The sequence below is a fragment of the Jaculus jaculus genome, chromosome 2 (assembly GCF_020740685.1).
Source record: "Jaculus jaculus isolate mJacJac1 chromosome 2, mJacJac1.mat.Y.cur, whole genome shotgun sequence".
Taxonomy (NCBI): domain Eukaryota; kingdom Metazoa; phylum Chordata; class Mammalia; order Rodentia; family Dipodidae; genus Jaculus; species Jaculus jaculus.
The window spans coordinates 193,879,230-193,904,503 of NC_059103.1; the positions used below are offsets into that span (position 1 = coordinate 193,879,230).

Consider the following 25,274-nt stretch of genomic DNA (forward strand, 5'->3'; position numbering starts at 1 on the left):
ACATTGAAAACATTCAGTAGTTCCTCTGATTTTAAGTTTATTTCAAGAACATTGCTCATAAGATATGTAGTACTGAGGTGCTGTTAAGACTCCTGCTTACAGAGAACTTTGTGGAGCTGGTAAGAATATGGGTTTTAAGGATACTCAATTTCCATTTTGTTCCTTAAGACCTTGGAGAAGTCATTGACCTTGCTGTACTTTTTTTTGAGGCTGATCTGGCATTCACTCTGTAGTCTCAGGCTGGCCTGGAACTCAGTTATTCTCTTACCTCTGCCTCTCAAGTGCTGGGATTAAAAGCATGTGTCACCATGCCTGGCTCCCTACCACTTGTTTAATTGGAGATAATAAAGGTTCTTTGCTCTTAGTCAACTACCGGCTGCCTCAGTTGTTTTATTATTATTAATTAATTATTATTATTGTAGACAGGCCAGTCTCAACCTTATTATGTAGCAGACGCTGACATTGAACTCCTGATCCTGCCTCTGCTTCCTGAGTGCTAGGATTATAGGCGCGCATCACCACACTCAGCTTCTTCTTTTTTTTTTTAAATTTTTTGTTTATTTTTATTTATATATTTGAGAGCAATAGGCAGAGAGAGAAAGAGGCAGAGAGAGAGAGAGAGAGAGAGAGGAGAGTGGGCGCGCCAGGGCTTCTAGCCACTGTAAATGAACTCCAGACGCTTATGCCCCCTTGTGCATCTGGCTAACGTGGGTCCTGGGGAATTGAGCCTTGAACCGGTGTCCTTAGGCTTCACAGGCAAGTGCTTAACCGCTAAGCCATCTCTCCAGCCCTTAGCTTCTTCTTGTTGTTAGTTCTTAAGCAGAAAAATGTTTTTCTTAACTAAATAGAAGAGGTATTTCATAGGGATTCAAAAATAATTTTTTTTTGTTTTTTCAAGGTAGGGTTTCACTCTAGCCTAGGCTGACTTGAAATTCATTATGGAGTCTCAGGGTGGCCTCGAACTCACGGCGATCCTCCTACCTCTGCCTCCCGAGTGCTGGGACTGAAGGCATGTGCCACCACGCCTGGCTCAAAAATAAATTGCTTAGGGCTGGAGAGATGGCTTAGCGGTTAAGCGCTTGCCTGTGAAGCCTAAGGACCCCGGTTCGAGGCTCGGTTCCCCAGGTCCCACGTTAGCCAGATGCACAAGGGAGCGCACGCGTCTGGAGTTCGTTTGCAGAGGCTGGAAGCCCTGGCGCGCCCATTCTCTCTCTCTCTCCCTCTATCTGTCTTTCTCTCTGTGTCTCTCGCTCTCAAATAAATAAATAAAAAAAAATTGCTTAAAAATATTTTTAAAAATTTATTTGAGAGCAAGATATACATAAATAGGCTCGGGGGAGAAAGAGAGAGAAAGAATGGGTGTGCCAGGGCCTCCAGCCACTGCAAACGAACTCCAGATACATGTGCCCCCTTGTGCATCTGGCATACGTTGGTCCTGGGGAGTTGAACCTGGGTCCTTTGGCTTTTCAGGTAAGCGCCTCTCTCCAGCCCTCAAAAGTGATTTTTGACAAGCAGGTGACATGAAATATTAGGAGCATAGTAGATTCTAACCTGCAGAGTTCACCCATATATAAGGTATTAGTACATTTCCACATCCTCCCTATGAAATTGGGCACAGTTCCTCTCACAGAGGAGGAAGCCAAGGCTGAAACAGTTATAAATGAGTAGAGCTGGAACCTGACTTTAGGATATTTTAGTTAGACTCCTTTTTTTTTTTTTTTTTTGGTTTTTCAAGGTAGGGTCTCACTCTGGTCCAGGCTGACTTGGAATTAACTCTGTCATCTCAGGGTGGCCTTGAACTCATGGCGATCCTCCCACCTCTGCCTCCTGAGTGCTGGGATTAAAGACGTGCCATGCCTAGTTTAAGACTCTTGCTTATATAGAACTTATTGCAGCAGAAGAGTATGATCTCTAAATATATAGCTTCAGGCCTGGAGAGATGGCTCAGCAGTTAAGGAACTTGTCTACCAAGCTTAAAGACCTAGGTTTGATTCCCTAGATCCATGTAAAGCCAGACATACAAGTGGCATATGGTTCTGGTGTTCATTTGCAGTGACTGGAGGCCCTGAAATGTCCATTCTCTCTCTTTCTTCAAATAAATAAATAATTAAAAATTTTTTATTTTATATATAGAGAGAATGGGCACACCAGGGCCTCAGCCACTGAAATTGAGCTCCAGACGCTTGTGCCGCCTCAGTGGGCATGTGCAACCTCGCCCCTGCCTCACCTTTGTGTGTCTGGCTTACATGGGATCTAGGGAGTTGAACACAGGTCCTTAGGCTTTGCAGGCAAGCGCCCTAACCACCAATCCATGTCTCCAGCTCCTAAAATATATTTTTTAAAAAACTATCTAGGCCTCAAATCTACATTTTTTTTTTGTCCCTAACATGGCTTTGTGACGTTGGAGGAGTCATTTGCCTCACTGGACTGTTTGTTTAAGTGGAGATAATACAAGTATTCACATTTCACAGGAACTGTGGGAACCTGAGTTTGGATCCCCAGCCCCCATGTAAAATGCTGGACGCCTCCCTTCTCACCGTGGGCATGCTTGGATGACACACCAGAGCTATAGCGTCCAGCAGAAGAACCATCTGGAAACCTGCAGGCCAGCTAGTGTGGGGAATGCAGAGGTGGACCATGGAGCGACAGTGCTACCTCAAACATGTGGAACGTGGGGACTGACACCAGAAGTTGTCCCCTGACATCCACACACACACACACACACACACACACACACACACACCCCTGTGGGAGGCAGAACCCACACTCTCACACATGAGCACATGACACCCCCAAAAGGGTGAAAATGCACCCAGTCCCATGACATCCATTTTCACCATGGCCATCTTGCTACTTAGCATTGTAGTACTTCTTTGGAAAGGAAATGTAGGTAGGAAGGAAAACCATCTAAAAATGGACCATTTTGATGATCATTTTGTAAGAAGAAACCAGAGCTCAGTGTCTTCTATAACACAGATGATGGAAACTATTCGTATTCTTAGCAACAGAAATTTCCAGATCTCCCTGGGCCTCTTTCCAACCAGCCAGACTAGTTTACAGGCACTAGGAGGACTAGGTGACCTCCTTAAAGTGGCAGAGTCATGCTGAGTGACAGGAACATTTCACCCAAAAAGGGCTCTTATTTTTATCCCTCTTGGCCTGAAGAAGGGCTCAGCTGGAGAGCGAACGGTGTGCTTATGTGACATGGGCTCAGCCCAGGGCTTCTAACCTGCTGCGAGCAGACTGCGATCTTACCCGGTCAGTCCACACAGCCAGCCTGCATCTGCCCAGATGACAGGTGAATGAGCCAGGCCTCAAGGGGACTGGAATGTCATCACTCTGGCTGCGAATCTACAGTCATCTGACTGCAGATGACGGGCTATGAGAAGCCCAACCACCCAGAGCAAGGAAAAGTCACACCAGCCAACACCCCCAGGGAGAAAATTCCCTCCTGATTTCAGTGAAGAACACCTAAGGAGGGCTTCCTCCCAGGGTGTGAGCCACCCATAAAAATGCACAAGGGACTCTGTGTGCATGTGTGGAACCACCACCCCATTAGAAGCACTCAAGGGCTTGAAAGTCTGTTAATGTTATTTGCTGTACTGCATTATTGTTTTGCTAATGTTTAAATTTTTTTTTTCTCAAAATAGGATTTAAGTTGGAAGGCAATAGATCCCAGCAGTCTGTGGGGACTAAGGTACTCTTGGAACCCTTCCTCGCTGGTGGTGTTGCTGTGCTCTCCCCTTTATCCGTGGGGTGGGCATGGTGTGAGTTTTCATTTGAGACTGGCTGGCTGACCGATGGACAGAATTACTGAGGAACTAGGGCTGTCCCTGTCTAGGTTGAAAGGACAACTTCACAGGATCCACCTAGACCCTGAGTTACCTCAGGAAGAGAGAGGTCAGGGCACGTTTTCTGCTAGTCTTGAAACCTCAGGGCTCTGAAGAGATTTTTCTTTTCTTTTCTTTTTTTATTATTACTGGCCTATAAAATTTCATTTGCTTTCTTTTCCTTTTTGATTATCACCTTTTATTTATTTATTTTTATTAGCATTTTCCATGATTATCAAAAAATATCCCATGGTAATTCCCCCCCCTTCCCCCCCCCACTTTCCCCTTTGAAATTCCATTCTCCATCATATTACCTCCCCATCTCAATCATTGGAGATTTTTTTTTCTTGGAAGAGTTTTAAAAATGAAACTAGGCCAACATGAACATCCACAATGTACTTCAAGAATCTAGGTAAGTTTTTGGACTCTTGACACTCACCCGTACTACATAGTTGAATCTTCTGGAATCCAAGATGGCGGTCGAGAAGTCCAGTCTGTTGAAGGCTTCCCCCAAAGTACAGTATCCGTGACGCTGAACATAGGACAGAGGTACAAATGTTACTCCTGCCACATGGAGGCCATTTTCTAGTCTGACTGGATTCCACTGAACCAGCTTGCTCCCTGGCTGAGGGCTTTCTTCCTGCATCTCGGTCTGGGGGAATGGGGTGCAGCCCACAGCTACAGGCTGAGACTAACCTACAGAGTTACCCCTTTTTAGGACTTGCACCACCAGAACCCTTGTTGTCTATAAACACTATACTGGGAAAATGTATGCAGGCTCTGAGTATCTGATGTGTGGGATGGTGGCAGCTGATAAAGGTTTAGTACCAGGAGGAGGGTAGATGTACCTGCCTCAACTGTGGCACCACCCTGCTGTGTGCCAGTGATGCTTTTTAAAAGAATCTTTAAAAAATTTATTTGAGACAGTGAGAAAGAGGCAGAGAGGGTGAGAAGGGGAAAAGAGAATGAGCAAGCCAGAGCATCCTGCCACTGTAAGTGAACTCCAGACACACGCTCCACTTTGTGCATCTGGCTTTAGTTACTTGAACCTGGGGCCATCAGGTTTTACAAGCAAGTGCCTTTAACCACTGAGCTATCTCTTCAGGCCCAGTGATACTTTAGAAAAATCTTTTATTATTATTATTATTATTATTATTTAAATTTTTATTTTGAGAGCGACAGAGAGAAAGGGGTGGGGGGGGGGAGAATGGGCACACCAGGGCTTTCAGTCACTGCAAATGAATTCAAGTTGCATGCACCCTCTTGTGCATCTGGCTAACGTGGGTCCTGAGGAATCCAGCCTTGAATCAGGGTCCTTAGGCTTCTCAGGCAAGTGCTTAACTGCTAAGCCATTTCTCCAGCTCTATTATTATTATTTTTTTATCAGAAGGGAAGTGTGTGTGTAAGAGAGTGAGAAAGGAGAGAATTGATGTGCTAGGGCCTTCAGCCACTGCAATAGAACTCCAGACACGGGTGCCATTTTGTGGGCATGTGCAACCTTGAACGCTTGTGTCAACTTATGTGTCTGGCTTACACGGGACCCAGAGAACAGAACATGATTCTTTAGGCTTCTCATGCAGGTGCTTAACCACTAAGCCATCTCTCTGTCCCTCCCCCCTCCCCAGGGATGCTTTTTAAAAGGCTTTATGAGGGGCCAAAGAAGTTTCTATCTTTTTTTAAAAAAAAACTTTTATTTATTTAGGAGAGAATGGGTGTGCCAGAGCCTACAGCTGCTGTAAACAAACTTCAGCACATGTACCACCTTGTACATCTGGCTTACATGGGTCTTGGGGAATAGAACCTGGGTCCTTTGGCTTTGCAGGCAAGTGTCTTAACTGCTAATCCATCTCTCCAGCCTGAAGTTTCTATCTTTTACTTAAGAAAGCTACAGGCATTGGGAGCGTAGAGCTGCTTCTAGTTTCTGGGTAATCCCCAACCCTCTCTGGGCCTCAAACCACAGAGGAACAGAGTATTCTGTAAGGTCCCAACATTCTTTCATGCTGCCTTGTATCCTGGTGAGTTAACTGTCTCCACAGGTGGAAAGCTTACACAATGGGTTTTTTTTTTTAATCTTTTTTTTTCTTTTTTGTTTTTCGAAGTAGGGTCTCACTCTAGCCCAGGCTGACCTGGAATTCACTATGGAGTCTCAGGGTGGCCTCGAACTCACAGCGATCCTCCTACCTCTGCCTCCCGAGTGCTGGGATTAAAGGCATGCGCCACCACGCCCGGCTCACAATGGGGTTTTTCAAGTGCCACAGAGTGCTGTTAATATAGGATCTTGTCCCCTCCTACATCACATTGAGCAGGCACTGAAAATGTCTGCTAGATTTAAGAGATTATCCTCTTCCAGGGCAAAACCTTGGCCAAGCTGCAGTCTGAAAAGATCCTATAACCAAAGGCAGGCACTGTCCTAAAATAAAATCCAGGGCTTTGTAATGATTCAGTGGAGATGGGCATACCAACCTTAACAAAGCACTTTTTTTTCCATTTAAAAAAAATTTTTTTTTTCTTCTCACGCTTTTTATTAACATTTTCCATGAACAAAGCACTTTATATACATGAGCTCATGGGATGATGGGCGTCTTAGTGACGTCTGTCTCTCGCTGCCTCCTAAACTTAGATGGTCAACAAGGGCATAGGCTGCTGGCCACCTCTCTCCTCCTGTTAGACTCGTTGTTGCCTAGGCTCCCCTGCACTTCAGTAGATGTAAGTCTGAGTGTGATGGTTCAATATGTGGAGGGTTGCTCACCTCTTTAGTGCTTCCTTTGTGAACATAAATCCATTTTTCTTGATGGAAATCTATAAAGACCAACAAAGACAAATCTGTGGTAAGCCCGAGATTTTAAACATGACTCTTTTTTTCATTTATTCCAAAATTTACAAAGTTTTGACACAAAAATAAAAAAGATAATCTAGCCAGGCATGGTGGCACACGCCTTTAATCCCAGCACTCGGGAGGCATAGGTAGGAGGATTGCTGCGAGTTTGAGGCCTCCCTGAGACTACATAGTGAATTCCAGGTCAGCCTGGGCTAGAGTGAGACCCTACGTCAAAAAACAAACGAACAAACAAAATCTAAGATCTAAGAGGATGTAAATGCTAAATGCTCAATGTCCACAGTGTAAGTAGGTATTTCTGAGGATCTGTAATTTGCTGTGTCAGAAGTATTTTGGGTCTTTGATAGACTTGAGATTACTCAGTGGTTACATGTACTTGGCTGCAAAGCCTGTTGACCTGATTTGATTGCTCAGTGCTCTTATGAAGCCAGATTCACAAGGTGGTGCATGTGCCTGGAGTTCGTTTGCAGTGGCTGGAGGCCCTGGCATGCCCATTTTTTTTCTCTCTCTCTCCCCCCTCGCTCCCTCCTTCCAAATGAATACTTGTTTTTAAAAAATCTAACACCCAAGTACAATGGTTTTAAGTACCAATCTAAAACATAAGACCATGAAAACAGAACTAGGACAGATAGCATGAAGAAACCATGCAGGGTAAATGGATTAAATGAAGATATAGTCTATAATTCCTGCTGATTGACAGAACTTCATGTCCTCTGCTAATACTTAAGGCATCTAGACATGTGAATAAGATTTATACAAGGAAATCTAATTTCAAAGCCTCAAAACACAGTTGAAAATAAAACTGCCCTCTGGAATGGCTCCAGCTGACCACATTACTGTCCAATAACTATCTTCCCTATGTCAAATGCAAGAGATAAACAGGGACAAACATGCCCAGCTGACAGTGACTTATAAACAAGACTATAAAGAACACGTTAATCTTGCTTGTGAAGTGCACAGATCCCAGTGACCTCTGCTGGAGCAGCAAAAAGCATTAAGGCAGCTTTCTGGGATGGGAAGGGCCAGTTACTTCAAGAGCCAGTGGGAAACCAACTTTCTTCAACTCATGTTCCAAACGAAAGGCTTACACTGAGTTTTGGTCTTGCTGTTGAGGATGTCCTTCTTTCTCTTCTTGGCTGCGACATCACAGTTCAGGCTGTTAAACAGATTCTCCTTCTTGTACACCTCCTTGTTGCAGTAACTGTTAACAGAGGAGAGGGCTGTAACAGCAAGACTTCCATCAGCACCTCACTGGGTTAAAAAACCCACTAACACGGATGCCAGCCAAACAATAAATCAGTAAGATCATTGCCCAGATGAACGTCCAGTCAGGCACAGACCTCTTTCTTTCAGGACAGAATAGGGTCACATGGGAGGTGAAAGGCAGGGATGGGGGCTTCTGTTTCTTTTGAATTCCCTAACAGGGCCTGCCATTGTCATTTGATACCCAGCACCACACTCTTTAACTAGGGGCAACGCAGGGCACTACAATGTCACGTTAAACAAAAGTGTTGAATGCGGGATGGTTGGCGTCACTCTGTTACACAATGCCTTCATTTTGAAGAGCATCTGCTCCAAGCTGCTGCGTCTCCCTCCTCCTCCCCAGTCTCTCTCCCACTGCTGTTCTCGACTTGGGTTTTGCTGTACAGCCCAGGCTGACCTTGAACTCATGATCCTCCTGCTCAACCTGTACTATGCTTACAGGTGTGAGCCACTACACCTGGCTCCTCTTCCTCCTCTTTTTTTTTTTTTTTTAATCTTTATTAAGATATAATTCACATGCTATTCAATTCACTCATTCAAAGGGTACCTAAGTTGCTTTAACTAGCATGTCTTAAAAACATCATCACACTTGTGAAAATTCGACTCACAAACTCCCCTTCTGGTTTGTGGATGGTGCTGGTTGCTTAGGCCCTGACCAACACCGGACCTCATGTCACAAGGCAAAAAAAGCTGGGTCCTAACAGAAACTAGGTAAATTCATAATCCATACATTTAAAAGGGCAGTAAAGACTTGGAGCACACCTGTCCTATTCACAAGTCATGGGAGAGTGGGCACCTTGTGTTCGTTTGGCTAGATGCCCATTTCCCTCAGTAGGCTGCACTGTCATGGGCGGTGGGGTTCTGTTCATTGAGCTGTGCAGTCAGCCTCTCAATAGTTTCTACAAAAGGGACTGAAGAGGAATACTGAGGTTTAATCAGATAGGCTCATAATCAGATAGGCTCCTTTCTTTGCAAGGCAGGAGTTATCAGGACAACTGGTATACCACAAATTAGGGGATTTGTGACAGAATCAATATACTAAGAGTCCCTTAATTTTCTGGTTTCCTCCACCAAATTTAAAATGAGATTTGATTTATATGTTTTTTTTTTTAATTTTTAAAAAGAATATTTGCGAGCTGGGCGTGGTGGTGCATGTCTTTAATCCCAGCACTCAGGAGGCAGAGGTAGGAGGATTGTCTTGAATTCGAGGCCACCCTGAGATTACATAGTGAATTGCAGGCTAACCTTAGGAAGAGTGAGACCCTATCTCGAAAAACCAAACAGAAAAAAAAAAAAATTGCAAGAAGAAAGAGAGACAAAATGGGTGCACCAGGGTCTCTAGCTGCTGCAAATGAACTCCAGATGCACATGTCATTTTGTGTATCTTGTTTTATGTGGGTACTGGGGAATTGACCTGGCTCATTAGGCTTTGTAGGCAAGTGCCTTAGGCACTGAACTATCTCTCCAGCCCCTAACTTATACATATACATATACATACATATATATGTATAAATATATAATATATTATATATATATATTTATATATTACTGTAATTTAAGGCATAACTGTACTTCTCTACTTCTTGCTCTGTTTAAGTGGTAGAAGTGAGAAGAGGTCTGGAAGCAAGGGCCAGTATCATTTTGGTATCAGTTTCTTGAGTATGCTTCCACAAATATAACAAGTATCTTACTAAAATGATAGTATCACCAAGTCCTCTCCGGCCCTGAGCTGCTTTTTTGGACCCATATAGGGCAAGAATCTGACAGACCATCAGTCATTTGTTAATCTTCCTTCCTAAAGCCATACTTAATACCATTTATTGAGTTTCCTAATATCTTCAGCCTTCTCCTTTTCATTCAGGGAATCGGGATATTTTTAGGTTTCAGATGGGGTATTGCAGAAATGTCCTCTCTCAGAAACACTTTCTTAAGCAAGCCAAGGGTGAATGTTTTGGGACCAGGCTTTGTGTAACGCATGAGTATGTGTTTGTCTACTTGAGGGGTACCAAGTTACTGACCAGCTGATGATCTGCGTCAAGGTCAGCACAAAGAAAGAGGCAGAACAAAAACAGAACAGAACTCTGAGTCCCTGCAGACAACTTAAGCAATTTCAACCGAAGCTGAGGAAAAGAGCAGTCCATGATGTCTGAAAGCCTTAGAAAGCAAAACTAGAACATTCTGTGTTCAAAACTTACTACATGAAGCATTACTTTTAAAGAACACATGCATGTACCCACAGACCTACCAACAACAAAATCTACTGTAAAAATGTCACACTTCAAGAACCATGAAATGAAGCTGCATCATTCTCAATCACACATTGCAAGGTCGTGGGACCTTTGCAGAGCCTGGGCTATAGGCTGTGCACTGTTCCGAGATATCAAGTATTTACATTTCATCTTATATTTTCCTAATGGGGGTATTCTTCAAGGGACATTATACACTTGCCTTCTTCACAGAAGCCCTACTGACTTGTTTTAAACCCGAGTGAGTCAGTTTAAAAGTCAGCTCAAGAAGACATGTACATAATTGATGCTGCTCTCACTGGAGAATGAAAGGGTTTAACCAAAGGGAAACCATATACTTCTTGTTTGGTATTAGATTTTGAATTCTGGAGGTGGGGCCTGGAAGGAAGGCTGTAGGGTTTATTTGTGTTGCCGGATTATATTTTCTTTTAAGCAATAATATATGCAGAGGCTATTTTGAGAGTTCAATTATGTCCACTTCAAGGAAATGCAAAACCAATGGAAAATTACAACTGAAAATTTTAATGAGAAAAACCACCACCATTTACAAATTGTAGAATAAGAATTTCTTTTTAAATAAGGAAGACCACTTTGGGAAGGCTTTCTTCATTATTTTGTAGTCTGGTTTTACTAACCTTGATTTTTATAGGCACAAGGCTAGAATACAGAAAAGAGACCCTTCCCCGCCCAGAACCACACTTCCATCAAACTAAAAATCCTTCAAGGCAACTTTAGAAAAAGTGGAAAGATTTCAAAATAAGACCATTTTGGCAGCAGATAAAGGAGAAAATGGGGAGAAAAAGAGCTTTATTTCTTATTTCATTTGCAATAAATAATAAAGCCATTATTTTGCCCCAAAGTAGTTCTATAGCTTTGACCACCAGTGAGTGTTTAAAAAATTTATTTATGAGAGAGAGAGAGAGAGAAATGAGAGAATGGGTGTGTCAGGGCCTCCAGCCACTGCAAATGAACTCCAGATGCATGTGCTACCTTGTGTATCTGGCTTACATGGGGACTGGAGAATCAAACCAAAGCTGTTGGGTTTTGCAGGCAAGAGCCTTAACCACTAAGCCATCTCTCCAGCCCACCAGTGAGCCTGTGATGTTCTTTTGCTCTGTCATATACAGATTGCCAAACCCATAAAGGCTGCTTCCCACATTGCTCCAGTGAAACAGCCAGGTGTACAGAATTCCTAGAATAGCATCTTGCACATAGTAAGCACTCATAAAAAAAACCTTACGGATTATTTTTTATCCATGGCACCAAGGCCAACTTCCTGTATCCGGGTCCAACCATAGCAACACAGTAAAGCACCATCGGAGTGAATTTTCACTGCCGAAGTACAGGTTCAGGGAAGACGGCTTAGGGTGCCCACCCTGTGGGACAGGGCACGGTGGCGGTTGTGGGTAAGGGGACACTGCAGGCCATCTGTGCCACCAACTTCCTTGAGCATTTTTGGATCTCTCCAATTCATGCTCTGTTCTTTTTTTTTTTTTTTTTCTTACTTTTTATTTTTACTTTTTGGAGGCAGGATTTTACTCTAGCCCAGGCTGATCTGGAACTCACTCTGTAGTCCGAGGTTCCTTTCCTGACAGCTTTAATCTGCCTCACCGTTCCTCTTCTATTTCACATCGTTTCAACGTCTTGCGAAGGACCCTGCTTTCTGCTTATCTAAATCCTCTCATGATCTCAGGAGGCACTTGGCTGCTGTGCGACCTTAACACTCCTCTTTTGGAGAATAAGGCCGTGGACACCACAGAGTCTATGGCTGGAGGAGTCCGGAATAGGTATGTTGTGCAGACAAACTGTGACACACTCTGGGCAGTCGCCTGACCCAGCGTATTCTTGTTGGGCACTCGAAGGGTGGCATGTGGAATCAGAGATGTGTCCCTCATCTTCCCTTATTAAGGACCTGCCTTTTGTTGTCTCAGAACAAGAGAGGGCATTCAGCTCACCTGTGAAGCCAGGCACAGGGCCCAAATCTGATGTCACAGAGAAACCAAGCCGAAAAACAGTGGGATATTTGAGATCACAAACCCAGACCTCAGAAGGCCAACTGCTTTTAAGAAGTTGGCAGGCTCCTCCTGCTAAGTGAGGGAGGGATTGTTTACAATTGCTGGAGAAAAAAAAAAAAATACACCACAAACAAACAGCCAGCTGCTTTGCAGAGATCTGAACCAAAACATTCCTCAATGTTGACTCATCGAAGGACCGCAGGTGGTCACGTACTGAGCATGGCTGGGGGAGTGACCACTGCAAACTACTGACTGCTGAGTGAAAAGGCTTCCATTCACAGGTGTGAATGGCCCAGAGGGCTCAGAAATGGCTCAGAAAGAACGATTTGAGGGAAGCTATCTGATTCCAGCCTTGTTTAAACTTCTGGGGCAAGTTGAACTCGTTTTCAGGTTTTCTGTAATAGGGGAAGTGAGGTATGGCTGTTTGTTTCTTCCAGCCTATCCTATGGAGGGGGTGGGGATGGATAAAATGAACTGGAGGCTCTCCATTTTAAGTCCTCACCCGCTGAGCACAGTCTGCTCATCTTGTGGTTCTAGTCCAGTGACCCACTGAGACACAGCTGGTCAGACCCCTGCGGACACCTTCCTAGAAAGAACCTGAGCTTCTATACAGAGAATATTAGACCATGAATCTTAGAAGCCTGCACTCTAACCCCTTCCCACTTAGTTAAGGGAAGAGTTTAGGCATAACTGGTAACTCCAGCGCCTGGAAGACAGCAGTCTTTTTTTTTTTTTTCTCCCTGTGAATAAGTTACATAATATTTTATGAATAAGAGTACTTTATAGTGCTTCCAAACTCCCTTGGGACTGCCTCAAAGACCCTAACAAAAAGGTTAATCCATTCCAGGCTTTCCTGGCAGACACCCCCACCCCCCATTCAGTGATTTATTTCTCTTCATTGAGAGACAAAGAGAATTTGATGCATTGCAAATCACAAACAAACTGGAGGCTCTGGAGGTCAAGTTGCCAAAACAGCCACATTTTCTTGCTAATTTATTGCCCAGCGGAGCCTTCATCCAAACAGCCCTGTGGCCAATCTCATTGAGCGGGAACCTGACCCCCCCATCCCCAGCCTCTCTGCTGAAGTTAAGGGCGCAGGAGCTGGGAGAGGGGGTTAATGAAAGGTACCCAAGGGTGACCGCAGCTCCACCAGTCCTTTCTGGACTCCTTTTTTTTATCACCTTCTTCACGCTGGCCAAGTGGCCAGTCTCAGGGAGTCAACTGTCCAGGTTGGGGATTGATTTCCAGACCACATAATTTATGGGTGACCTCAGACTTTTCCACCGGGCAGAGCTCAGGTGAGGCTATCAGTCTGGGTGGTCTTTCCGCCACATCAGAAACGGGAGCTCGCTCGCTGTACAACACGACCCCTGGGAAGGGCGACAGAGGGAACAGGTGCAAGCGCTCCTGGCTCCCAGAAGCCCAGGGCTTGTGCATTTGGTCCCCAAGTCCCTGCAGTCCCCAAGAGGTACCTCGGCCCGCCGCCAAGTCCCCCCCCCGCAAGGCTGTGATCCTGGGGTCATCGGCCTCCTCTAGCGGTTACTCCTCCTCCCTGCGCACCCCACTGTCGCCTCGCGTGGGAAAAGCCTAGAGGCGCTCAGAGCTGGACCCACGTCCCGGCCCGTCCCTCTGCTTGTGACCACGGCGCTCGGGCGGGCAGCCAGACGCACAAGCGCCACTCGCTCGCGCCCACTTGCAAGCAGAAACTGCAGTTTGGGGGTGCTTGGGGGTGGGGGGATGGGGGTTGTCCAAAGGCGGTGAGCCTCGGAGGTGTTTGCTTAAATTTGAGCATTTAAGGGGGGGGGGGGACAAGGCTGCCAGATTCTCAGCACCGGGGTCCGAGTTTGGAAGGAACCCCTTACTCCGGAGACCTTGGGCAGAAAGAGAAACCAAATCCCCGGCGCCCATTCCTCCAGTGACTTCTGCAGAAACCCGGGCACCCCACTCCCATCCTCTCCCTCCCCAATCCTGTCCCAGGCCTGCTGGCCTTCCCCGCGGGCCGGCCGAGCCGCCCCCAGCCCTGCCCAGCCGCTTGGAGGGTCGGGGCTGGGGTGGGGTGCAGAGTCCCCTCACCTGCCGAGGTCGCCCACGAAGCCGCCGCTCTTCTCATCCAGGAAGCGCTTCCAGCCGTCGGCTGTCTTCACCCAGCTCTGCCCGGGGGACCGCCAGTCCTGCCCGAGGAAAGGCATGGCACCGACCGACCGACCGACGGACGGATGGGACGGACCGATGGACTGATGGAAGGCAGCGGTCGGCCTGGAGGCCCGGGGATGGGGTTGCAGGGGTGATGCGCGGCCCTGGGTGGAGGCTGGCGGAGATGGGGGGGCGAGGACCAGAGCCGGGAACGGGCTGCGGATCCGAGGGACCCCCGCGGCCGGGGAAGGCAGGCCGGCTTGCGCGTGGCCTCGGGCTCCAGGGAAGTGCCAGGCGCCGGCCGGGGCCGCAGTATTTATCCCCGGGGCCGCTGGCCGCGGCTCTTTGTTGCCGGAAGAGCCGCCTGCACTTAGCCCGGCCCCCCGGCCCCGAGGCCACGTGGCTTTGTTTATGGGGCTCGCCTTGTTTTCCTAGGCGCCCGCCGCCCTCGCTCCGCTCCCCCCCCCCCCCCCGTTGCACAACCTCGCGCCGGTGGAAACTTGAAGCCAAGTAGCCAGGACAGATCTGTCCCCCCCCCCCAATCCCCGGCCTCCGAGCCCTCGGCTGGGGAAGGGGCGCTGCTTCCAGGGACCTCTTTTACTGTCAGTACCCCTTCCCCTCCAGGGAGTGGGGGGGGGGACAGCCCTCACTCAACCCCCACCCCAGAGCTGTCATTCCCAGTCTGCTGTCAGGCCTGACTCCCCCAGTGGCAAAGGAAAGGGAAGGATGGGGAGGGGTAAAGGAATTGATGAGCTGGGACAGTCCCAGGTCCCCGAGGTGGGGGGAGTGGGGGGTGGACGAGAGAGCTGGAAAGGGGCCTCTGGGCCAGGGTCACACTGTCCAAACCCCCTTGAGGGATCCAGGGCTGGGCTTCTGTCCCAAGGGCCCCCAGAAACCCTCCTCGTCTTCCTGCTGGGCTTCCTTCCAGAATTCTGGCTGTGAAGGTCCTCTCCTGGGAATCCTAGGGGAGCTGAAGTTTGTGTCCATTTTCACGGGAGGGACTAGATGGCGCCTGGACGTAGTCACTCACCTGAGTTAGGACCGTAACTCTCAAAGGACCAGGATGAGTGTCATCCTGGTTTTTAGGTGAAGGGGCCTGGAGAGGAGTAAAGTCAGTAACTCCCCAGGGCCTCAAGGCGCCTTTATTTTAAAGCAACGCTGCTTTTACTTTCATTCTCAGGCGTGTTAGCCCAGCTCCTGCTTCCTATAGCCCCTTCTTGTGTGAACAAGTGAATGGATGTGGGAGACCATTGACATTAAGAGTGGTTTCACACCCTTTATCATCTCTAGTTAGGAGCTGTTTACTTCCATCCATCTGGTGACTAGGTGCCACGGGGTAAAAAAATCCCTCCCTGGAGAATTAGCTTCTATACTCCCGTCTCTGCCGTCACTGGCAGCCTCTTAGGCTGTCTGCAATGAGGCTGTGTAAGCAGAACTCTGTGTGCCCTGTGGGCTATATGTTGGAAGAGGGAAGGAGATGTTTTTAATAAAGTCTGTTTTCAAGTAGCCAGGGTTTTCAGATTTTGGTTTCCCACCGTAAATAATTTATTGCTGTAGCAATAGTGAAAACTGCTCGTTAAAACACTGCAGAAGGTCGGGAACAAATGTTAAATACTGATTAGGCTAAGAGATGAGGCAACGTTGGGTCTGGACTTTGTTGGAAGAGTTGATATCCACAGGACGAGCAACTAAGGCACTAGATTATTAAAGATGCATGTTAGGGGCTGGGGAGGTAACTCAGCCGGTAGACACGAGGGCCTGAGACTCCCTGTTTTATTTTTTATTTATTTTGAGAGAGGGAAAGGGGCGGGTGAGAGAATGGGCAGCTGGGGCTTCCAGCCACTGCAAACAAACTCCAGATGCATGTGCCACCTTGTGCATATGGTTTAGTGGGTCCTGGGGAATCGAACTAAGGTCCTCAAGTGCTTTAACCTCTCAGCCATCTCTCCAGGAGACTTCCTGTTTTTATCTCCCCAGCACCCACATACACAGGTAGGAATGGCTGTTCATGCCTGTAACCCCAGTCCTATGGGGGGGCGTGGAGTCATGAGAATCACTGGTCAGCCAGCAAGAGACTCCATCTCAAGGAAGCACATGGATGATTGAATGGAGGAGGACACTCAACATTCTCCTCTGGCCTTTCTCTGTACACATGTGTGTGGGGTGCAGACATCTTCACACATCTGCATGTACCGCACCACACATACATACCACACCACACCACACACACACCATACCACACACACACATACACACACACAAGCACAAAAAGATGCATGCTAGTTATGAGTCAGGGCCAGAAAGTAGATTTGAATTCTAATTCTGTTAAAGCTCTTCCTTGGGTCATTAACAGGAAGCATCACTTACTCAAGGCAATTGGTGCCCATGATGACAGCCTTTCGGGATCATCTGGAAAGTGTGGTAGGTGGGTGACTAGTTGCCAATTCTTCCTTCTCTGTAGTAGTGTCACACATCTGCACCCCTGCCATGAACTCTGGGTGAGCGATGATAGCCACTGTGGTTGGAATATAAAATGTCCCCCCTACGCTCATGGGTTGAACACTTGGTCCCCAGCTGGGAAGGTTGTGGAAACCCTATGATGTGGAGACTTGCTAGAGGAAGTGACTCACTGGGGCTGGGCATCCGGGCATTTTATAGTCGGGTCCCACTTCTGTTCATCCTCTGCTTCCTGACCGAGTGCAGTGTGAGAGGCTGGCCAGCCTTGCTTTCCTTGCCAAGGAACTGTAAGCCAAAATGAGGTTGTGGTGGTTTGAATGTAGAACATACACTCAAGTGCTAAATACTCAGTCCCCATTTGGTGCTGTTTGGAAAAGTTGTGGCTCCCTTTGGAGGCGGAGCCTTGATGGAGGAAGTGTGTCACTGGGGGTGGGCTTTGAGGGGTCACAGCAAAGTCCCACCCCAACTATGCTTCACTCATTCTTTCTACTTCCTCTCTGCTCATGTGATGATGTAAAGAGGGCTTTTTGTGCCTGTCACGACTCCTCTTTATTGTAAGGACACTTCTCCTTGAAACTGTAGGCTGAAAAATAAACCTTTTCCTTCCTTAAATTGTTTCTGGCCAGTATTTGTTCACAGCAATGGGAAAGTAACTAATACATGTACTTTTGCAATTCTCAGTCACGTGACTTGTTTTGGCTAATGAGAAGCTATTGGACACGGTGTGAGCAGAGGCTATGGAACTTGAACTTGCCTGGCAGGGCTTGAGCTCTTGCTTTCTACCAGTTCTGTGAAAAGAGCCACACTGGTCAGCCGCTACTCTTTAAGCTACGTGAGTGACACTGTGCTTTGTAGACAGTGTCACAATGCAGGGATGAACATGCAAACCAGGTATAGTTTAGGGGAGGAAAAGATTTCTTTCAAGCTTAGCTCCAGGGGGAAGTTCCATCAAATGGTGGGGGAAGAGGCTGCTTGACTACATCCTAGCAGAGAGAAACCACCGAAGAGCCACCAAACAGCCAGCAAAAACCAAACGCAACAAAAACAAAATCACATCAAGCAGGAACTCAGGCAGAGCTCCCCCACCTCTCTGCACCCCTTTTGGCTGGAATTCAGATTTGCCCCCAACACACATTAGGGCTGGACTCCAGGACTTACCCCCCCCCCCCCCACTGACACCTCCTCCAGCCAGGTGGCTGGAGATCCAAGTTACAAGCTTTATGGGGTCATGCATTCAAACTACCATATGCTGTATCCTGGGGTGTGATACATGAGGCAGGTAACACAATTACCCCCACAGATATATGGGCAAGAGGTAAGTGTTTCTTGTTGAAGGCTACAGGATTTTTTTTTTTTTTTTTTTTGGTTTTTTGAGGTAGGGTCTCACTCTGGTCCAGGCTGACCTGGAATTAACTATGTAGTCTCAGGATGGCCTCGAACTCACAGCCATCCTCCTACCTCTGCCTCCTGAGTGCTGGGATTAGAGTGCACCACCACGCCTGGCAGGCTACAGGATCTTTGTACTCTTTTATTTTTATTTTTTTTTATTATATAGCATTATTGTCTCAAAGGCTGACTACTGCAGTCAAGTGGCTTAAAGCTGCTGATTTTTGAAAGAACTGTATGAAATTTCAGTCAGGTGTGGTGGTGCATGCCTTTAATTCTAGCACTTAGGAGGTTGAGGTAGGAGGGTCACTGTGAGTTGAGGCTAGCCTGCATAGTGAATTCTAGGTCAGCCTGGGCTAAAGTGAGACCCTACCGTGAAAAACAAAGCAACAACAAAAAATTATTAAAAAATGTATACAATTCCAACACAAGAAGGAAATCACATCTTTTGTCCCTTGATACCCACTTTGTTTAGGGTTAAGAACTTGTCTCAGGAAGCCTCAGTATTTGTCTTGAGTCCTTTATCATTCTTCTTAAAAAAGTGTGGCTATCAGGGCTGGAGGGATGGCTTAGTGGTTAAGGCATTTGCCTGCAAAGTCAAAGGATCCAGGTTCAATTCCCCAGGATCCACGTTAGCCAGATGCACAAGGTAGCACATGCATCTGGAGTCCCTGGCATACCCATTCTATCTCTCTCTCTTCCTCTCTCTTTGTTAAATAAATAAACAAATAAATATTTAAAAAAAATGTGGCAATCATACCTTGAGACTTCTTTTAAAGTATGATTGACTGCTTTATCAAAATCCAACTTGGTACTTTTTTCGAACACTTGGTTTCACTTAGGCAGCCTTGGGATGCTGGACCCTTTAAAGTAAAGAGTGTGGGCTGTGTCTGGCTTCAGGTGCAATTACCTTCTCATCATATGCTGGTTTGACTTTGCAAAGCGTGTGATTGAAAGTCTTATCGTGGCCGAACATTTGAGAGTCACTAGAAAAAAAGGGTGTGATAGCTTCGGGCTGAAGATACAGAGGTGGATGTACCTGGAGGATTTCGCAAGGCGCAGACCCATTAGGACCTGGGGTGGCTTGGGCAGTGCCCATGTTATGACCGTGTGTTCTGCTGCCTGGACACTGGGTCAGTACTCCATAGCTCCCTAAAGCAGGTCCCCCAGTTAGCATGGTGGATGTATTGGTTACTTTTCTCACTGCTGTCACCATATACCTGACAAGAAGATGCTTACTTAAGGGAAGAAGGGTTTGTTTTGGCTTACAGCTTGAGGGAATGCAGTCTGTCATGGCGAGAGAAGGCGTGCTGGAGACTGCAGCCCATGGCATTGGTGCTGCCCAAAGTCAGGGTGAGTCTTCCCACTTCAGGTGACCTGAGGTAATCTGAGGAACCCCTCACAGACATGCCCAGAAGTTTGTCTTTTAGGTGATTCTACAGTCTGTCAAGTTGACAATCAAGATTAATCATCAGGGCTGGAGAGATGGCTCAGTGGCTAAGTAGCTTGCCTGCAAAGCCTAATGACCCAGGTTCGATTCCCCAGTACCCACATTAAGCCAGATGTACCAGGAGGTGCAGACATGTGGAGTTTATTTGCAGTCACTAGAGGCCCTCACATGCCCATTCTCTCTCTCTCTGCAAATAAATAAATAAATAAATAAATAAAAATTCTAAAAAAATATTAATCATCACAGTGGGCATTTGACTTTTTTGTTTTTTGAGGTAGAGTTTTGCTCTGGCCCAGGCTGACCTGGAATTCACTATGTAGTCTCAGGGTGGTCTCAAACTCACCGTAATCCTCCTACCTCTGCCTCCCAAGTGCTGGGATTAAAGGCGGGCGTTACTACGCCCGGCTTTGACTTGTTTTTCATTTGTGCTTAGCTCCTTGATGGTTGGACCATGTCTTAGCAGCTTAGTTACCACAGTGCCTTGCACGGAACATGCGACCTGCCCAGCAAGTAATGGAGAATTGAACAAATGCTGCCGGGAATGACCTAGAAGCTGCTGTTCTATGTATTCACCCAGGTACATCTTCCTAGGGTCATGGTAGTACAGTCCTAGCCCTGCCCCACAGCTACCTTTTCTTTCTTTCTTTCAAAATTAATTAATTAATTCATTCATTCATGAGAGCGAGAGAGAGAAGCGCATAGGGAGAAAGAGAAAATGGGCATGCCAAGGCCTCTAGCCATTGCAAATGAACTCCAGAAGCATGTACCACCTTGTGCATCTGTACATGGGTCCTGGGGAATCAAACCTGGGTCCTTAGGCTTTGCAGGAAGCACCTTAACTGCTCAGCCATCTCTCTAGCCCTTTAATTTTTTTAAAATATTTTTTAGGGTTGGAGAGATGGGTGAGCAGTTAAGCGCTTGCCTGTGAAGCCTAAGGACCCCGGTTCGAGACTCAATTCCCCAGGATGCATGTTAGCCAGATGCACAAGGGGGCGCATCATGAGTCTGGAGTTTGTTTGCAGTGGCTGGAGGCCCTGGCACGCCCATTCTCTTATCTATCTGCCTCTCTGTCTGTCACTCTCAAATAAATAAATAAAAATAAACAAAAATTTAAAAATATTTTTATTTATTTGCAAGGAGAGAATGAGAGAATGGGCTAATATACATGCAATACTTGTAACAGTGCTAACACTAATAGTAGCAATTGTTATTATCTTTTTTTAAAAATTTATTTATTTATTTGAGAGCAACAGACACAGAGAGAAAGAGGCAGATAGAGAGAGAGAGAGAATGGGCGTGCCAGGGCCTCCAGCCACTGCAAATGAACTCCAGATACATGCGCCCCCTTGTGCATCTGGCTTACGTGGGTCCTGGGGAATTGAGCCTTGAACCGGTGTCCTTATGCTTCACAGGCAAGTACTTAACCGCTAAGCCATCTCTCCAGCCCAGTTGTTATTATCTTTAGGCAAAACTCACACCTTCACTTCTTGGTTAAGTATACATCCATCTTCTCATTCAATGGCATGTTTTTTTTTTCAATTTCAATTTTTTTCTTTTCACAATTTTTATTAACATTTTCCATGATTATAAAAAATATCCCATGGTAATACCCCCCCTGCACTTTCCCCTTTGAAATTCCTCAATGGTATGTTTTTAAAAATTAATTAATTAATTAATTAATTAATTAATTAATTAATTTGAGAGTGACAGACAGAGAAAGAGGGAAAGAGGGAGGGAGAGAGAGAGAGAGAGAGAGAGAGAGAATGGGCACGCCAGGACCTCCAGCCACTGCAAATGAACTCCAGATGCAGGCGCCACCTTGAATGGAATGTTTTTTAAAAAGTAGTTATTTATTTATTTGTAAGCACAGAAGGAGAAGCAGAGAGGGAGGGAGAGAATGGGCGTGCCAAGCCTTTAGCCTCTGCAAATGAACTCCAGATGCATGTGCCGCCTTGTGCATCTGGCTTTGCATGGGTACTGGGGAATCAAACCCAGGTTGTTAGGCTTTGCGGGCAAGTGCCTTAACCACTGACCCATCTCTCCAGCTCCCCAATGGCATGTTTTGAAGGCATGTTGCATGGTTCACTCAACTATCTTCCAGAAGTAGGGAAACTGTCTATTGAAATAAAAGTATAGCAAATGATAGCTTACATGTCATTAAGCACTTTTTGTGTGTGAGTAAAGTAAAAGAGATTTACCCAGAAAAAGATGGAAGGACTACAAAGTGTCAGGACAAGAATGCTTGGGGCTTCAGCCAGCATCCAAAGAAGCGGGGGTGGGGGGTGGGAGAAAGAAAAGAAAAGAAGGAAAAGTTATACATTTTCAGGCACAAGTCAGCAAAGCAGGAAGGCTCCATGGAGGAGCAACTGCCCATTAATTACTAGTGATTGCACTTGAACTTGAAGTAGACTTCCGTACACATTTATTCTTCCCACTTTCCTCCTGGCACTGTTTAGAGACACTGTTTGTGGAGTGGACCGTGAAAACATTATAATCCCCCAGCGATCCGTTGCTTCTCGGTTCAAAAGATGTTAATTTATGACTTTGGTGGAGGTACTGATGGCTTCTCACTGAAATGCAATGGTATTTTGTAGTCCATAGTTTCTGTTTTGGAAAGGGTGTCTTATTTGAATGTGAAAAATCCTTATCAGCATTCGTTGTAAGTTAAAAATAACTGCTGGTGGGGTGAGGAGGGGCAGGGCCTGGAGTTAAGCAAATCTGTTGAAGCTGCAGTGGCTTTTATAATGGAGGGGCTAAAGGAACAAGGGGTACTGAGTCCAACCTCCTGCGGGTGTCAAGGGAATGTGTGTTTAATGTCACAACAATTTGCATATGACCTTACACCCACTGGTCTAGGGTGGGGCACCCTTGAAACAGTGTGAACGACGTCTGGGAGGTGTGTTTCAGCAGAACTGGCCAGCTGTGAGCTATTTTTGGGTCTCTGGCTACCACGAGTCCCGCCAACTAAACTGAAGTTGGTCAGACACATGTCACTGGAAGTATGCTCATTATTTTAATGAGACTTGTTTGGCATTCCTCAGTGGGGGCCTGACTCTCTTTATGAGAGAGGGGCCAAGGGCACTGCTGCTAGAATCTTCCTCCTTTCATAGAACAATAACGCAGTTTTAATGAAAATTCTTTTCTTCTTCAATAAGAAGCAAGAAAGACTTGAAGGGCTGGAGGGATGGCTTAGCGTTTAAGGCGTTTGCCTGCAAAGCCAAAGGACCCAGGTTCGATTCCCCAGGACCTACCTTAGCCAGATGCACAAGGGGGCGCATGCATCTGGAGTTTGTTCACAGTGGCTGGAGGCCCTGGCACACCCATTCTCTCTCTCTTTCTCTGTTAAATAAGTCAAAATAAAATATTAAAAATAAAGAAAGACTTGATGACAAGGTGGCTGACGTTTATATAAGGAAGTAGATGAAACTGAAACATTCACCATAATGGAAGGTCAAATTCCTAGTAACTTCTATTGCCCTTTATATAAAAAAAATTAGGGGATGGGGAGATGGATTAGCGGTTAAGGCACTTGCCAGCAATGCCTAATATCTGGGTTTGATTCCCCATTACCCACGTAAGCCAGATGCACAAGGTGGTGCATGGGTCTGGAGTTCCTTTGCAGTGGCTGGAGGTCCTGGCACGCCTATTCTGTCTTCCCTCTGTGTGTGCTTGTCTCTTCTCTCTATCTCCCCCTGCTTGGAAATAAGTAACTATAAATATTTTCAAAATTAGGATATATATGTATATATATTTAAGACAGGGTCTTTTATAACCCGTATTGGCCTCAAAATCTCTGTGTAGAGTAAAAGATGTTTTTGAGGTCTTGATCCACAGACCTTTTCCCCTCATGTGCAAGGATTATGGGTCTACACTACCAACCCCAGTTTAATTTTTTTTTTTTTTTTTTGGTTTTTCAAGGCAGGGTTTTACTCTAGCCCAGGCTGACCTGGAATTCACTCTGTATTCTCAGGGTGGCCTCAAACTCATGGCGATCCTCCTACCTCTGCCTCCCAACTGCTGGGATTAAAGGCATGAGCCACCAACCCAGCTAATTTTTTAAATTCATTTTGAGAGAGAGAGAGAGAGAGAGAGAGAGAGAGAGAGAGAGAGAGAGAGAGAATGGGCATGCCTGCAAATGAACACCACAAGCATGCACCACCTTGTGCATCTGAATTATATAGGTCCTAGGGAATCAAACCTGGTTCCTTTGGCTTTGCAGGCAAGCACCTTAGCCACTAAGCAATCCCTCCAGACCAAGACTAGGTTTTAAAAAAGGGATATAATGGGCTATAGAGATGGCTCAGTGGCTAAAGGTGCTTGCTAATAAAATCAGGATAGTAAATTTGTTATATATACACAGCTTGTAATGCAAAATTAATCCTTCAAATGGTATCTTAAATAGTTGGGTAGCAAATTTAGGTGTGACATCTCACATAAGCAAATAGAGCTTGCGCTGAAATCCATGTAGACACTGTGACTGGTTGTTTACTTAATATCAAAAAGTGTTTGCACAACTTTGCTACTTAGCTGTTTATATCTCCATTTTATAGATGAAGAAACTGAAGGTCAGGTGTGACATCAATGTATGGCTTACCTGAAAATCAGAGCAGACCTGAGAGGCAACCTTTACTCATAAGAACTGCTAAGGCCCAAAGGACAGAGACTCAGCAAGGCACACAGTGATATCATAGTAGCTCTGGCCATTGGGTACCACAGACAAGCCAGTGGGGTTAGACCATTCCATTAATCTTGCTACACTGACCAGTGTTCCTGAGAAACTCCAATTTTATAGTAAAATTACAATCGCCTGATTTACACATTCCAGTGACAGGATTTTATGAAAACTCATCAAATGAGTTATGAGAAGAGCAAGAGCAGGTATCTGATCCCCTGAAGAGGTTTCTCATCAAAGGCCCCCAGGGTCTTAGAGAAATAACAGTTTTGGAAACTCAGGTGCTTGGAAGGCCTTCCCTGGCCAGCAGAATGGGTGCAGATCTGAATCTGTTTGTCATTTATTTCGACAAACTGTGTGTTGACTGGCTGACCTTAGTGACTGGGTAAGCGTGTAGTGAGTCAGGCGAAGTGTGTTTCCTTGTGTGAGTCAGCTCCGGGTTTGTTGAATCCTGAGGTCACTTAACCTGTTTTCTGTCCTGGTTTCATATTTATGCACACATACCTGTCACAGCCGTGATTCTGTGACTTCTCAGCATCACTGATGGAAGGATGATCATTAACAACGATTATAACTCCATTGGGAAATAGAAGAACACACTTTTCTCCTCTCATTTTTCTTGGATGCTTTTATTACTTTGGCCTGTTGTATTTATTTATTTATTTATTTTCCTACAGAAAGCTCCATTCAATAGATGTACCCTGTTTCTTGTTGCCTACCTTGCGCCTGGTGCATATACAGCCTCGTGTCTATGAAAATGAGTCTCCCGGGCTGGAGAGATGGCTTAGCAGTTAAGCGCTTGCCTGTGAAGCCTAAGGACCCCGGTTCCAGGCTTGACTCCCCAGGACCCACATTAGCCAGATGCACAAGGGGGCGCACATGTCTGGAGTTTGTTTGCAGTGGCTGGTGGCCCTGGCACGCCCATTCTCTTTCTCTCTCTCTGCCTCTTTCTCTGTCTGTCACTCTCAAATAAATAAATAAATAAA

At 46.0% G+C, this 25,274-nt stretch overlaps 1 protein-coding gene across 1 annotated transcript in view; it reads right to left on the bottom strand.

Moving 5' to 3' along the window:
* Positions 1-14,572, bottom strand: part of Fbxo32 (F-box protein 32) — a 47,699-nt gene extending 33,127 nt beyond the window's left edge. The window contains exons 1-4 of the mRNA XM_004661356.2: positions 14,264-14,572; positions 7,755-7,867; positions 6,580-6,629; positions 4,270-4,362 (exon numbers count right to left, since the gene is read on the bottom strand). Of these exons, the coding sequence (XP_004661413.1) occupies positions 4,270-4,362; positions 6,580-6,629; positions 7,755-7,867; positions 14,264-14,379 (372 nt within the window). The 5' untranslated portion in view covers positions 14,380-14,572. The remainder of the gene's footprint in view (positions 1-4,269; positions 4,363-6,579; positions 6,630-7,754; positions 7,868-14,263) is intronic.
* Positions 14,573-25,274: the final 10,702 nt, after the last annotated feature.